Source organism: Hypomesus nipponensis, chromosome 12, assembly GCF_054491055.1.
Source record: "Hypomesus nipponensis isolate SF chromosome 12, ASM5449105v1, whole genome shotgun sequence".
Classification (NCBI taxonomy): Eukaryota; Metazoa; Chordata; class Actinopteri; order Osmeriformes; family Osmeridae; genus Hypomesus; species Hypomesus nipponensis.
In genome coordinates this window covers 12,880,294-12,895,806 of record NC_140372.1, presented here as the reverse complement: position 1 = coordinate 12,895,806, position 15,513 = coordinate 12,880,294, and the positions used below count along the sequence as shown (strand labels likewise).

The window sequence follows — 15,513 nt, the reverse complement described above, 5'->3', positions numbered from 1 at the left end:
GCCGAGGCCTACTTCGAATTAAATAGGTCTACAACCACAAATGTTCCACATTGAGCTTTTTTTCTTTGCTGGATTTATAAGCTTCACTACGTCATAGACTGTAATTTCCTGAAAGTCTAATTTCTCCGATTTTGTCACGGGAGATTGTACGACCAATCTTTAGCGAAACGAAGTCTACTGTATTTTTTCACATATGCTTATTGTTGTTCAGATTCATTTTAAACTGAATTTTTGCCTGAAGTGTTGGTAAAAAGGCGAATAGCCTGTTCTTGAGGCAGACTTAGTATCTGAACAGGCTACTAGGCCTAATTATTTGAGACTGAGAGCCTATATAAGTCTGAACAAAAGTTCTCCTGGAGTGAGACAGATCTGACGTTAAGGCGAAGACAACGATGGAAGCCCATGGTATAGTTCAGGTAATGAACTCTGATTAAATCTGAATATGGTAAAATATTCCTGTATAAAATGTAAAATTAGCTTACAATTTAAATGTGAATGGCAGGTAACTCAAGAGAGGCTGGTGAAAATGCACAAACAAAGAGAGACTCTCAGATCACTAATGGGTGAATTTATCCTACATTTACATGCATTCAGTTAGCGGACGCTTTTATCCGAAGTGATGTGCAAATATTTCACCTTCTTGCAAAGTGTAACATCTAAACTGCATAGTGCATAGAAACATATTTTGTTCTCCAGCACAACCTCTGTGGGAGCAGATGCTTCATCTCCACCAAAGGTGTGGCATCGATTCAGGTCTGGCATCTATACACTTGTTGTCAGTCAGCTGAGAGAAGAAAAGTTACATCAGACAAGAACAGTCACCAGATCTAGGAGGCAGCAACATCTATATGAGGCAGGAAGCTCATAGAGCTCAGTGATGTAGAAAGAGAGAACAAGGATCATCACAGAAGGTGATACAGAGTAGAACAACACACAAAAACAGTTCATATGTCCCCAGCCAGATATGTGCCCCCCTTATCTACAGTAAATCCATAAATGGAGGAACTCGAAATTATCATAAAACTGTAGTGTAAATGATGACAGTCTAGATGTAGGGTAACACAGATGTAATAGTTTTAGAAAATGTGTTGTAAGCAGAAAGTGGGTTTCATAACTGCAGTACACAATTAAACAGACAGATTATGCTAAATTAATTAAAAAGAAGAAAATCCTCGTATCCATATTACTATCCATCCATCTAGATTTTAGTGTGAGGAATAAGCCAAGTGCGATCTAGCTCCATTACATAAGAGAGGCAGCAGACATCTCTTTGGCTGATATCTCCAAAACTCCAAAAAGCAGCTGTGCAACTGTGGCTCCCTCTGCTGGGGGAGTCGGGAGCTCCACCCCTCCCTCAAAGTGGGGCGTTCCCACGTGCCGGGGACTGATCAGACCCTGATGACCTGAGGGTTTTTTAGGAGGGAGAGCCACAGTTAGGTGGTGTGGGGGGTTGAAAGAGGATTAGGAGTTAATTGCCAAGAAGACGCACCGTATATGTTTTTTTTGAGGACCAACCAACCTGAGCCGTAGTTAACCTTTGTGAGTTTAGAACATTGTTTTGTTAATTCCGAAGACCTTTAATAAACCCCTTGTTTATGTTCGAACTCAGTGTCCTCGCACTACTTTGAGCTGTCCCGCTAGAAACATCTCACCCATCAGACTGTATGTGCTTGACTTCTATCTGTCCAAGATGTCCTATCCTAGACTGTCTGTTATAGACAATGAGGTAACACAGTGAGAGTGACAGGTTACTGTGTTTCAGGAGAGGGGCGTGAGGTGCTGTCTGTGGCTCATGTTACTGGAGGCAGCATGGAGCTTGAGCCTCCACTGAGGGTGACAGACTCTCATGTGGTGGTGGATGTGACAGACCTGTCCCTGTGGGGCCTGGTCAGGTGGTTTCTACCCTCCCTCACCATCAAGTGCCAAGGTCTCCTCTTCCTCCAGCAGCTGAGCCCCATGTATACCATCCTCAATGTGATGGTTCTGCCCAGCAACGTGCCTCTCTCTGAGGTAAACCAGACATCCCTGCTTCACATCCACAGTGACCTGCTGGAATCATGGAATGCTGAGCTTACCATGATAGTCTTCAGGGAAGATAATAGCCTCCTCTGTCTGGTTTGCAGGTGAGGGAGAAACAGAAGGAAACCACCTACCTGCTTGTCAGTTCTGACTGCCGGCTAGCTAAGGGGGAAAGATACAGTCTCACCTGTCATCTGAAAGAGACACCCAGGATACAACCAAAGGTAGGTGACTCATTGGGTCACACTAGTTCCAACAATGTGGTTTCAGTGTTGTGCTACAGTAGATGCTGACTCATGACTGGGTTCATCCCTGTTCCAGTGTGTTGTGATGGACTGGAACTACGGACCCAACTACCACCCCACCTTCCAGGTGTTCCTGCCCCCTGTCACACAGGAGGTGGAGCTCATCCTGTTGGAAAAGAGGCTGGAGGGGGTGGAGGTGTGGTCAGGGCTGGTCCCACTGACAGGTAACACCAGCACCACCAATTCAATGCATTTGTAAAACAATTTTTGTTGGTTAGTAGGGTTTTTGTCATAACATGACAAAGGTGAATGAGTGTCTGAGGTGGATCATTAGTCTGTTAGCTGATTCTGCTGCTCTGGACTGTTTCTCCTTTAGAATGCACTGATGATGTCACTGACTGGTTGCAGGTGCTGCTGTCACCAGGGCGATGTCAGAGGGACTGTCTGAGCGCGCTCAGAGTGAACGTGCGGAGCAGCAGCTGAAGGCTGTGAGGTCAGAGTTTGTGAGGCGTGTGTCGGTCCCCGTGCTGAACAGCCTATTGGACGGGCTCCGTCAGCATGGAGTCATCACGCAGGAAGAGGAGGAGTCTGTCAAGGCCATCGCTGAGCAGGCAGAGAGCCTGCCACGTCATCAATGCCGTGCTGAACAAAGGAGCTCAAGCCTGCCACATGATGAGTGTTCTTACTTGAGCAGGACTCCTTATTGAGCACAACGCTTGGTCTCAGATAGTGTGGCTGTGGGGGGGATGTCTGGACACCATTTGTGCATAAAAACAGGGATGTATAATGTTAATCACACTCAGAAGATCAGCCATTGCCTTATCTGTTCATATGATGTCTTATTTTCCACTCAGGTAAATCCTACTGTAACTCTGTAAAGTCTGCAATGATCTGAGCAAACTCAAGCCTTTCATCAGCAATCCAGTTAGCTCTCCCACTCTGTATTCAATTGTTTTTTCAATGCAAGAAATGTGTAACTAAGAAATATGATCCACAACAAAGGCATTCTAAACTATTTTCTTTGAATCTGACTTCAATCAGGTTCTTCAGAGTGCATCAGGTTAGTGTGCCCAGGCAGAGTACACCAGAAAGCTTGCAGACAAATTGAATAGGTGAAACTGTTTGATTAATGAAAATGTTTACATGGGACGCCTGCAAAGTATGGTCTAGCCCTCTCACACAGTGCCATACACAACATCCAAAAGGGAATGAAACCTGTGTTTATAGTTAGCTTGGCACTGGTACTATATTGGAGATCTATGTGCCTCATCCAGTGATCCTCCATCAGTGCTTCTGCTGAGACGTTTGGTCCACCTATCAAGGATCTGATGCCAAGACTCAACTGGAAACTGTCACTAGTTGTTCACATGCGCTTACAACCATACCCCAATACAGCACTACTACACGTATTAAATAGTGAAATACATGTACTTTAATTCTGTAATTGATTACATTTTACAATACATGTTTTTTCTTTTGTCGGCTGTCAACAAAAAAAATAGGAAAATGTACAATGTTGTGACACCACTCAACACGGAACGAGTTTGGTTGCCGGAGTAAAATGAGTCGTCACTTCTATAGGCCCAGGGTCATGATGTTCATCTGCAGAGGCTGAGCTGTTTACATGGCGAAGAGGATAAGGAACGCCACCATGAGACAGAAGAGACCCATGGCCTCAGACAGAGCGAACCCCAGGATGGCATAGGAGAACAGCTGCTGCTTCAGGGAGGGGTTCCTGGGGAGGGAGGTGTGTATTAGAGACAGCCACCTTACAGTTCATCAACCTGCTCCTGCTAACCCTCCCACTGCAAACAATCACCCCTTTCCTGTTGCTGCAAACCCTCATTACTTTGGTTTATTTTGCTACTGTATCACTGAACAGTTCCAGTAATGTGACATACAAATATTTAAGAACAAACTGAACCCTCCTGGTGGTGCTGGTTGAGAAGGGGGTGGTTACCTGGCATAGCCTATGATGAGAGAACCAAACACTGTTCCGATTCCAGCCCCGGATCCGGCCACTCCAACTGTGGCGGCGCCAGCGCCAATGAACTTGGCAGCAGTGTCAATGTCTCGGCTCACAGCACTGGTCTGGAAACCTCTAAGCGCAACCTGGGACATGTAGCTCTGTGGCAGGAGGGCTGCATCGGACTGCAAAACAAACGTCCAAAGTCAGACTTCACCTTTGGACTGTACTGTAATGGAAGATCTGAAAGAACCTAGATAGTAGCAATCACAGCAGCCAGACAATGATACAGGCAGACAGGCTGGGAGAGAAAGACACGCAGGAAGTCAGAAGCTCACAAGAGTGACAGGCACAGAGACACAGACAAAGACAACCACATAGGCAGAAAGACTGAAAGCAGGCTTGTAAATAAGGGACAGAAACACTGGCAAACACAAGAGACGGACAGACACTTACCTCTCCTGTCCTGGCATCTGGCCTTGATAGGACTGATGCAGACAGGGGCCTGTACAGTGCCCTGGATCCAGCACGAACCTGTGTGCACAAAGACATTCATACACAGTTGAAATGTGGCAGTCACTACGTTTACATTGCTTAAGAACCTGTGATATAATCAAGTTGCCTGCACTGAGACCTTTTTCCCGACATGATTAAAAACATGAAGTGGACGGTCAAGGTGAAAGCAGCCGTTCTACGGGGCAGGTCAACGCTGAGAGCTTGGGCTTCCACCGTATTGGACCTAGTGGGCGGGCCCTCCTACATGCTCACGGTTAGCTACCAGCTAGGACATTTAGAGGAGAATGGATACCCAACACCGTTGGACAAAATCGTTTAAATGCATGGATATCTGTGCCGTCAAGTCGTACATCTATGCTAAAATGTGCCTTAATGCATTTTACCAATGTCGTCGGTCAACTACTCAGCTTAAGCCGGCCAAATCACTTAAAAAAGGGCTACAATCCGGGCCCAATACAATCATCACATCAAACAGGGAAAGCTTGTAGTAACGATTGATGTTGATGAGACCACAACGCTAGCTGCCTATTTATTTAGTCATAAATAAATCTGTATCCAAGCACAACGGTTGATCGTGTGATTTTTCATAATGACCTTGAAATGGGAGAGAAAGCTCAATAGCCAACCAGCTATCTAGCTAGCTACCAGCTGCAACCTAGCTAGCGCTTAGCTTACTACGATTACTAGATAGTAATATGCAGACAAGGTGACAGTATCAGTTTGTGAATTGGACAGGTCGAATACAGTTCAGCATGCACACTGTAGGCTACATTGTATGTACTTATTCATTTAGCCTCCCAGAGAACAAGCAATATACGCAATGGCAGAATTCAGTAGGGCCCTCAACTAAGGTTTGACCGTAATAGCTAGCTAGAAAAGCTATCCACATTAAAACAATTTTGACATTTCAACTCACCAGTGCAGGCGTGGAGACGAACTTCGCACAGGCGTACATATTGGTTTAATACGTTGACTGATACAATCAACTCGGAAACTGGCACCTGTATTGGTCTCTGTAGAGGAGAGAGAGCAGTTTAAGGTCAATAGATTTCAGTGCTAAATCACAGAAGCAGCCTTTCAATAACTTGTATATATATGCAAAACAGCAGTCTTTACATATGCTGTATGGCAGTATTGCAGCGATAGCTACCCAGACAGAGGATGATAAGCGATTATTAAATTGAGAGAACACAGATCTCCATTTGCATCCCCTTCACTCACCGGCTGCAGAGGTCGTACCGCTGAAATGCAACTGCGCATGCCCTTTCCAAGCAGTAGATTCGAATCCCGGATGCTCGCTTTTACGGCAAAGGTCAATTAAAACTTCAATGGAAAGTTATTTATCATTACGTCAAGCATTCAGTTATACAAATACTCTGAAGTTGTGTAGTCATTGACATAGGCTAAATGGTAACAATTGTAATCGGCCTATTAAATAAAACATGCTCTAGTCCCGGCCTTACACAGCCACAGAAAAAGACACAGAACACAGGAGAGGCTGTTTTTATTTTATCTATCATATCAATTCATAATATTGTCCTCATTGTATGTCTGATTAATTAGAGTATTTTTTACAATACAATTAAAGCTACGTTAACTGTATACATTTCACATACAGGGGGCAGCAGAAGACTTTTCATTCATCGTCTCCCTCCCAAGTATCACTGGAAATCTCCCATTCTACTTAACTGGGCCTACCTATCGAGTTTAGTGTGTGCTACCGGGAACAGAACGGCATTGACAGCGGACGGGATTTGATCCGGTGTCTTCAGTCGTGTCCGCCTCCTCGCTCCACTGGGCCGTCAGTCTTTCTGCGTTAATAAGGCTCTAATGGGAGGTGCGACCAGGGCAGAGAGCCGCTTGTCAATCGCAAAAGCCAGCTTGTCTGCAGAGCCGCTGACAAGGGGCTTGTCTCACATCAAAGCTTTGCCAGTTACATCATGCAGAAAGAGAGAGAGAAAAAGAACTATAAAGCATATGTGAGGGGAGATAATGAAAGAGTATAAGTAAAAGAGGGTGTACAAAGAAAGAGAAAGAAATCGAGTATGTGAGAGAGATCGTGTCTCCTATCAAGATGTTGTCATCTACAGGAGGGCAGCTGAGAAGGGTAAAGGACTTGACCTAATCCCTCTGTTAACATTTAGACAGCTAGACATCTCTCAACTGATCTGTTCCACCTGCCTAGCCTCACTCTCTCCCCCTGCCAGAAGTGTGTGTCTTGCTAATATATATTCTCTTTTCTCCAGTGTTGACTGTTGTGCATATTGTGGAGATCTTGGGCCAGGAGGTGTGCTTATGTGTGTTTCTGTGAGCATATACCAGTCATGGCAGGCAACCTAAGTCAGAGGCTTCTCTCAGTCTGTCATTAGAGGAGAAAAGGAGGTAAAAGGAATAGTGAGAAGAATGGAATAAGAGAGCAAAGTGGAAATTCCTTTCTGAGCCCGTAGCTCCTAGTTCTCGACCCAAAGGTCCCTTTGCAGCATTGTGAGTAAGTGGCTTCCTATCTCAATGGCTGCTTCCTGTGAAGAGATGTTGAGTCTAGGAGGGGTGTGGCAATTAACCCATAGAATCACCATCTGTAGCCACAGCTGCTCTGTCTTTCTACTGTACGATGTGCCTGTGTGTGCGAGCCTCTCGTTGGAACATGTGCATGTTGGTGCATGTCCCTAGTCTCATTACCAGGTTACACGCGAGTGGGAACATATTGCGATCTGAACCACACCAGTGAACACTCCGCGAAGCGGTTACCCCAGAGAGCTTGTACTCCTCCTAAGATCACTGGTTCATATAGGGGGGCTTACCTGGTGGAGACAACCTACTCCAGCTGCAGACAGGAGTGGAGGGAAGGATTGGAGAGAGATTTAAATGGGTGTCTCCAGACATGACAGGCATGCCACCCAAGGTGAAGGGATCCAAGGCATGGACACTGGTTTCAGTTTAAAACTTTAATTGGCGTGCCATGCACACACAAAATACAGGGACGTTTGCTGTAATTGGGCATTCGAGCTGCTTTGACACATTACAACCAGATTTTCTTTTACAGATCATAGGCAGAGGACGAGAGGTGTAAACTGTACCTTAAAAAAGCATAAATAAATGATTAAACACTGATGTCCTCTTGTTTCTAGTTTCCTCATGTAAACACACACACACACACACTGGGCTTATCTAGGCTGAAGAGTAGCCATAACAATCCTTACAGAAAGGCACAACAGTACTGCCACACACACAATGAGCGTAGTCCAGAACCGTACACGCACACACACACACACACACACACACACACACACACACACACACACACACACACACACACACACACACACACACACACACACACACACACACACACACACACACACAGGGAGAGAGAGAGTGGACGGGGGGGGGGGGAGCAGTGCATCTCCACATATAATGGAGGTTTGTAACACAGAGATGCAGGGAAAAACCCCTTAATAATCAAGTCCAAAAGGTATGCTTACAAAGGAACAATCTTGGTCATCTATGCAGATTTAGTGCAACTAGAAAGAAAATACAGAATCAAATCACAAGCCCAAAGTATAATCTCTAGCCAACAAGAGAATTTAAATATTGAATGAATTCAAGCTGTAAAAAGACCAGTCAACAAGCAGGCTATGCAGAGCACAGACAGGAATAGGAAGTCTTCCAGACAGGAATGGGGTGTTCAGCTGAGGTCCTCTACTACATCTTGCTGGGGTGGGTGTAGTTCCTCCTCCTGCCTCCAGGTGGCGCCATGCTCGTTCTCAGGAGGCTCCAGCTGCTCTGGCTCCTCTAGCTGGGACAACTCCTCTTCTCCCAGCAATGAGGCCTCAGCCTGGGGCTTGGCTTCCTCTGACGGACCCTCACACTCCCTCTCATCTACACATATGAACACACACACACACGCACACACAACATCAGGTCAATCAATACACCAATGAGAGAGAGAAAAGACAAATAGAAAACTATAGGAAGGAGGTTTTAAAAGATAGAAGATTACACAATCAGCAGCATGCTCAGTGGAATAAGGAATAAAAGCAATCAAAATTCATTTTTTTCTTGATTTCCCAGGGATCAACAATCACCACTTATGGTTAGTGGGATCAAATAGCACAATTTCACACGCACTTGGTTAGGGAACCATAATCTGGTTGGTAAAAAAAAAAAACATGCCAGTTGATTTGACAACCCTGAGCTTAGAGGATGGTGATTGGCAGATGGTCTATGAGCATAGACCGAAGTGGCGGAGAAGTGGGCTAATGATACAGCTCAGCGACCAGTCCAGCTAGCTGATTAGCAGTAGCCAGCTTGCTTGGCTAGATGTATGAAGCAGCAGCAGCTATGTAGCCTGGCTAACTGGCTTGTTAGAGGTAGCTAGATGGCCTGACCAGCTTGTGGACTGGTCAGTCCTGGACCAGAAGAGGGGGGCTGCTGGTAGAGGTTGTGTAGTGACCCAAACTGAGCTTGGGTAGAACCTTGGTTCTGACAGTTCTCCAGGTTCAGAAGGGGGAGGCTTGAATGGACTGAACTCCAAGGGGCAGGGGCTAGGGGAGCACAGCTTCTGTGACTCTCAACAGCTACACAAACAACAGCAACAACAGATTAAGCCATGGTTACTGATCAAAAATACGTAAAGCGTACACACACACACAGTGTACACACAACATGGAGCACTGCGCTATGACACATTTTAGGGTTATGAAATGAGAGCTAACTAGGTTGCTAAAGAACAGCTAATTTGCTAACACACACGTGTACATCACAACATAACCCATCAGAGCGAGAGGAAACACTGAACCACCGTACCTCCAGAGGGGGGGGCACTGTCATCCGTGTTGGCTCCAGAACCAGCTGCGGGCCCTGGGGAGGGAGACTCTGAGCGCAGCCTCCTCTCAAAGCTGAACTCTGGGAGACGGGGAGCCTGGGGGCGGGTCTTCCTGGCTGGGTTTAGAGTGTAGCAGTAGGCACACCTAAATGCTGACAGAGCAAGACAGAGATTGGGCGGGAGACAGTTGAAGAGATCAAGTCGGAAAGTGATGAAGAGCGAGTCCGTTTTGAGAGAAAGACAAACGGTTAAAGAGTGAGAGGCAGAGAGGGAAATACATAGTGACAGTTATTAGCAAATGTGTGCTAAATCAATGTATTCATTTAGCGTACTTTTATCCAAAGCCACTCAGTACGGGAAGAGGGTTTTTAAAACTATAGTTGTACAGTTAACTGACCATCAGAAAGGACTCTCCACATCAAGCCAAGGTACTGTAGATGCATTGATTTTGTAGCACCAGAGAGGCATCTTACCCAAGTACTCAAACTCCTCCTTCAGAGCCATGCCGTTGTGGGAAAAACACTGCTGACAGATCAGGGCATACCTGGGGGTATAGAGACAGATGATGACCTGGTGTCCCCTCCTTCTCCTGAAGGGGAGGTACTGTCCCTACCCCTGATGTTACGTAGGTGGCCCTTGCTCACCGGTTCTGAGGTCCGTCCCCGACTAGGTACTCTATGACACGGTCCACCGTACCTCGTTCCTGTGGCAACACTGGCCTGGCAAGGGGAGGGCCGGGGGGGTGGAAGCCTGCACAAGGGGAAGGGAAACGTCAAGAAGCAATACAGGCTGTATCTTTCATTGACCAGTATGTCTGTGTGTGTCCATACATTCTCCAGAGGTGTTGTTTAGAGGTGCTTGGAGGTTTGTGCCCCCTGGGATGGACATGTGTAGAATAAACAAGCTTTAGGACCAGCACAACAGCCACACTCTGTGATCTCACCACTCTGCTTATGCAACAGTCTGCTTATCTAATCCACACCACGAGGGGGATCAACATGTTATTCAAGTGCCTGCATGACTACATCCGAGCTGGAATGTCGGATCACCAGTTGAAAGAGGACTAAAGCTAACAGACTCATTCACTGAGAATTGGAGCTAGGAGGCAGGAGTTAGGAAGCAGGAGGTAGGAGGCAGGGGTTATGAAGTAAGGGCTAGGCCTAGAAGGTGTAAAGGCTGAACTCAACCCTAACAGGCATTGCGGTCAGGGGTCAGGAGTGTCCTCACCCATGCCAGGGATGGAGGTGCCGGGGGTCATGTGGAGAGGGGGTCTCCTTATCAGGTCCTGCTGGGTGGCAGAGAGGCCCCTCTCTGGGGGCCCTCCAGGGGCCGCGTGGAGGGGGGGCCCCGCAGGAGTAGCTCCAGGACCCAGCCCTGGCAGGGGGGTCATGGGTGTCCCCATGACAGGGGGTCTCATGGCCAACCCTCTCTGACGGAGCTCTGAGGGGGATAGGAACTGGTTACCACGGCTCCCTAAATATCATCATCATCGTCGTCTTCATCGATACCAGGCACAGACAGGTGACCGATCTCAAGGCAAGAAAATCAATCACCTCTCTAATTGTTCTCTCTCTAACTGTGTGTGTTTGTTTGTGTGGCATGTGTAATAGGTGTGGTGATTAAGGACTTTACCCTGTCCTGGTCTGGGCGTCATTTGAGGCCTCACAGGTGTAGACTCCATCTCCTGATAGAGGCAACCAGAACATCAACCATTATCTATTCTGACTAGCATTGTAAAGCATTAAAAAGACCCCAAAACAACCACTAGACTTGCTATGGTCTCTACAAGGTCAAATTCTAAAAAAGAAAAGGTGAGACTGAGAGAAGTTGGCACTCACTGCTCTCTTCTTGGCCTCTGGGTCAAACCTCTCCAGGATCAGCTTGGCGTTCTTGTACGTTTCCTTCTCCATCACCTCCTCCAGCTGGGATTTTTAAGATCGGGAGAGGTTAGTTTCACCTGACATGGAAAGCTGGCTATTGCAACACTCATCACACCCACACATACTTACGGTCTTTCTCTTCTCAACTTTCAAATCTTCTAGCTTGTCATCTGAAACACAGTTGATGAGACAATATAACTATACAGAGAGACATTCCCAGGCCAGTCGCAGAGAGAGACAGACAAACAGGCGTTCAGAATGTGAACAGTGCCAGATGCCGAAAGAAGGCGTGATGTCACACTCGTCACGGTGGGGTCAAGGATGGACGGGAGGAGCCATGCTTACTGTTTCTCTCTGTGCGCTTGGTAAACAGGAAAAGCAGAAGCTTCCTCATGAACCACACTCTGTGTAGACAACCAACAGTTAGCGTTAGCTGGGCATGGGTTGAATGCTTGTAATGGAACATTTCATTGCATTTAGTGTAGATGAAAGAATGAAAGTAAAATCAACTCCCTAGTTTTCCCTCCTTTAAGATGCCTCCCTCTCTCCTTTCCCTTACCCTCCTATCTAGAATATCATCCCACCTTTCACCTCTTCCCAGTGCCGGTCCTAGCACATTTGGAGTCCTAGGCAAGGTTTACCTACCCCGCCCTAGGCGGCTGCCTATGTCGCCTATAGGAAGGACCGGCACTGCCTCTTCCACCCCTCCCTCCCTCTCCTACTCCAGTACCTACAGGATGGGGAAGGTGAGGAGGGGAAGGGCCATCAGGAGCTTTGAGCTCCACTGTTCCGGCAGGTTCCAGCAGTAGACCCAGAGACAGGCCAGCAGGTAGAGCACGGAGGAGTAGAGAAGCAAGCGGCCCACCCACAGCTTCTGCAGGCGCTGGTTTTTGGCTCGAAACTCCTCCAGGTCCTTGATATCCTGTGCAGAGGTGAGACCATTGCTTAGAAAGGCTAATCGCACACAGCCAAACAGCTGAGTGTGTGAAGCAGGTCAGACAGGTAGATATGGGGTAACGGCTTGGTGACTGTTTTCCCAGCCAGGTAGTGAAGGGATGCAGTAATGCAGCCACCACTCACCTTATCCAGGCTCTCCAGCAATTCCACCGTGGTCTGCTTGGTCTTAAGCAACACCAGATACAGTTAGTCATAACAATCAATACCATTATAATCACTTAAACAAATGATTGCTGGGGCTGAAGCCTAATTAAATGTTCATATCAAATTACAACCAATGGGCAATATTTACAACAGACAGTGACTATATAAGGTGAAGCGAAATTCAGCTGTGATCTCAACACAATGTTGGCCAGATCAGCCAGGTCCTAGTCTCATGCCCGCAGCAGGCGATCAGTTGCTGATTGTGGTCAGATCTTAATGGAGTTACCTCTGTTCTAGGGCTAAGGACCAGGTGACCAGGAAGACAGAAAGGAGGCATGTCACAAAAGTGATTAAAGGGCAATGGTGCATACGTACCTTCCACCGGGATAAGAGAGCCCCCATGTCTGCAGACACCCCTACAAGATATCTCCGTTCCCAGGGACTGCCTTCACCGGCGATAGCTAGATCTTAGCTAACTGGAGGCAGTTGAAAACGAGCTTAACATTAGATGAGCGTAGTCAGCTATCAAGCATTTTCTGGCCCTACTTACGATGATAATTAACTTTAGCTAACGGGTTATAAGGACACGAGACAGCTGATGCTGGCTTGCTAGAAGAACAGCTAACAAGCAAGCGAAAATGGCTTTATGTACTGTAGCTGTAGTTAGCACTAGCTACCTTGGCTAGCTATCAATGCTAGCAAATCTCAAACCAAAACTTGGTTAATTAAATTCGCCAAATATTGTTTAATTCCAGATGTACTAGCAGTTTGCGTCTAGATAAATTATGATGCCAGCAAGCCAGTCAGCCAACTCAACATTAGCTACTAGATCACATCACTCACGTCTCAGCTTTAACCGGGTGCCTTGCAGCGAGCGCTTGTGGTAAAATGACGTAGTTTATGCCAGCGTGCCACAGACAACAACACAGAGATTCTCCCAGAGCCCTTTGCGTTGTAGTTTGGGTACAACCCCCTTTTGTGGATTTTAAAGAAGAACATATCTCCACTGATTAACCTTTTTTCTTCTTTTTTTTTACGATGGCAAAAGGATTTGAGTTAAAAATAAATTATATATAGCCTAGCTCAAAGCAATAATCCCCTTTGAATCATGGTTAAATGTGTTGGGTCGAGTTTCAATCTCGCAAGTGGAGCGCTAAAAGCAAGAACCATCAATAGGTGAAATGCTGTTTTTGGATGCTTTTATATAGGCCTTAGTGGTCTCCTAATAATGTATCTGAAGTATCTTTCCCGAAATTCAGCCATGGTGCAAAATTATAGCCGCTACAAGTAGTCCCACAATCAGCTTTCCTCAGAACGCGCTGTTTCTATGTCTGTAGCTTTAAATGCTAATGAGGAGAGGAGGGGCGGCAACATGCGCTAATGTTTACAACGGATGTATCGCAATGGTTCGTAGCCCCCGGCGTTGCTGTAAGATGCCTCGAATTTAGCCATTCTCATCTGATCACCCTGGTTTGCAGAGGTGCACACTCAGTCATTTCAATGTGGAGAAAGGCGGATATCGCGAGCCATAACACCAACAGCAGAACGGTTATCAAATAACAAAGAAGTGTACACTCGCGTTACAGCGTTTGTATTCACACACATACATACTTGATGGCATTTATCTTCACGTTAGCAACAGTAACTCAGCTGTTAGCTGCAGAGCTAATTTTACAGCCATATTCTAAGGGTAGTAAGCTAGGTAACCATATACAGTAAAGCAACAAAATGATCACGTTAGTTACTTACTCATCCAAGGTTCTAAGGAGATTTAGTAATGATCCAGAATTTAATTTCAGCAAGGCCAGATTTGTCTTGGCTCAAGTTGAGGAAACAGTAGTGGCTGAAATGTTTGGCGCAGACATACAACACTTTGGGAAGTTGTGTCGGCGCATTTCCAGCGAAAATACAATTAAGATAGGGGTTGTGCAGAGGCTCCGATGAAGGAACTAAAAAAAGATTTGTGCTTGCATTTGTACATCCAAGCACTGAGCAACTGTTATGCTTCGTTTGTTTGCTCGCCATGATGTATCTCCAGGAAAAACCGATATCGCACTCGCCCTTGCACGGTGGTAGCTCTGTTTCTCATGGGCGGGCCAGATGATCTGGTCGGGCAAAGCAGAGAGAGGGGAGGTAACCTTCCCCCGATCTACGTCACTCGGGGGAGATTTTCAAACAGCGCAATTGAGCCTTCATTTTGTCAAAGGCGGAGAAGAACACGCAGGTCTTGGTTTACACTAATTGAAAATTCTAGCCACTGGGGGACCAAAGGCAGGCTAGGGGAACTCATATTAATGCTAAATAACCTCATAAAATGAAGTTTTCATGTCATGTCACCTTTAAGGCATTATAAATCTAGGTCTCTTGGCCTACTGGAACCGTAAAAAGTTGAACAATATCCATGAAATTGTTGATGAGACACCTCAAGGGTATACCCTTGTGGGGTCCAAAACCTGAAAGGATGCCCAAAGTGGTCCCAAATAGGCTGTATGAAATCTTTCGTTTTAACACAGATATAGAAATGACAATAGTAACCTATAAACAGTGAGTAGGGCTATTAGAGGCAGTTGGCACAGAGTAGCCTCTGTTGTAGCTTACAACTCGTTTCCATTAATATATTGTTCCATCAAACTGTTGTTAGTGTTGGTTTCATCAGGCTATTAAGTTGGATAAGCCATTATTTTTATTTAATGACATTAATCAGCATTTAAAATGCATGCCATTTAAATGGGGACATCGGCAACGGCATCTTCTTTTTCACTTTTACATTGGATGTCTCTGGAAATGACGGGGACGTTCGTTTGACTAAAGTGACATAAATGTTTGATAATTATCATAATTGACAGAGTTGTCTGAAAAAAAATCGAAATGTATGTTTCACAATTTTTTAAGGTTTGCCCAAACTATTGCCTAAACATGAATGGCACGTGCAGTTGAATGTATAGGCTAGCACTACGGGAG

The 15,513-nt window shown here is 46.0% G+C and overlaps 2 protein-coding genes across 6 annotated transcripts; both read right to left on the bottom strand.

Annotated features, from left to right (window-relative positions):
• Positions 1-3,673: 3,673 nt before the first annotated feature.
• Positions 3,674-6,022, bottom strand: atp5mc3b (ATP synthase membrane subunit c locus 3b). 3 transcript variants are annotated; one of them, XM_084667618.1, is made up of 5 exons: positions 5,968-6,022; positions 5,663-5,759; positions 4,687-4,764; positions 4,225-4,415; positions 3,674-3,999 (listed from the first exon to the last, which is right to left on the bottom strand). In XM_084667618.1, the coding sequence occupies exons 2-5, from the start codon at positions 5,699-5,701 to the stop codon at positions 3,885-3,887; spliced, it is 423 nt and encodes a 140-aa protein (XP_084523744.1). In that variant the 5' UTR covers positions 5,702-5,759; positions 5,968-6,022; the 3' UTR covers positions 3,674-3,884. The 3 variants fall into 3 exon arrangements, with proteins under 3 accessions (XP_084523744.1, XP_084523745.1, XP_084523746.1); XM_084667619.1 differs by lacking the exon at positions 5,968-6,022 and adding an exon at positions 5,897-5,967; XM_084667620.1 differs by lacking the exon at positions 5,968-6,022 and adding an exon at positions 5,863-5,882.
• A 1,654-nt stretch (positions 6,023-7,676) lies between these two features.
• On the bottom strand, positions 7,677-14,630 carry lnpk (lunapark, ER junction formation factor). 3 transcript variants are annotated; one of them, XM_084668394.1, is made up of 14 exons: positions 13,396-14,630; positions 12,928-13,028; positions 12,532-12,573; positions 12,186-12,373; positions 11,797-11,855; positions 11,581-11,621; positions 11,410-11,493; positions 11,204-11,255; positions 10,799-11,011; positions 10,216-10,321; positions 10,045-10,115; positions 9,553-9,723; positions 9,135-9,323; positions 7,677-8,625 (listed from the first exon to the last, which is right to left on the bottom strand). In XM_084668394.1, the coding sequence occupies exons 2-14, from the start codon at positions 12,952-12,954 to the stop codon at positions 8,432-8,434; spliced, it is 1,437 nt and encodes a 478-aa protein (XP_084524520.1). In that variant the 5' UTR covers positions 12,955-13,028; positions 13,396-14,630; the 3' UTR covers positions 7,677-8,431. The 3 variants fall into 3 exon arrangements, with proteins under 3 accessions (XP_084524520.1, XP_084524521.1, XP_084524522.1); XM_084668395.1 differs by having other exon boundaries at positions 9,222-9,323; positions 13,396-14,628; XM_084668396.1 differs by lacking the exon at positions 9,135-9,323 and having other exon boundaries at positions 13,396-14,621.
• Between the last annotated feature and the right edge of the window lie 883 nt (positions 14,631-15,513).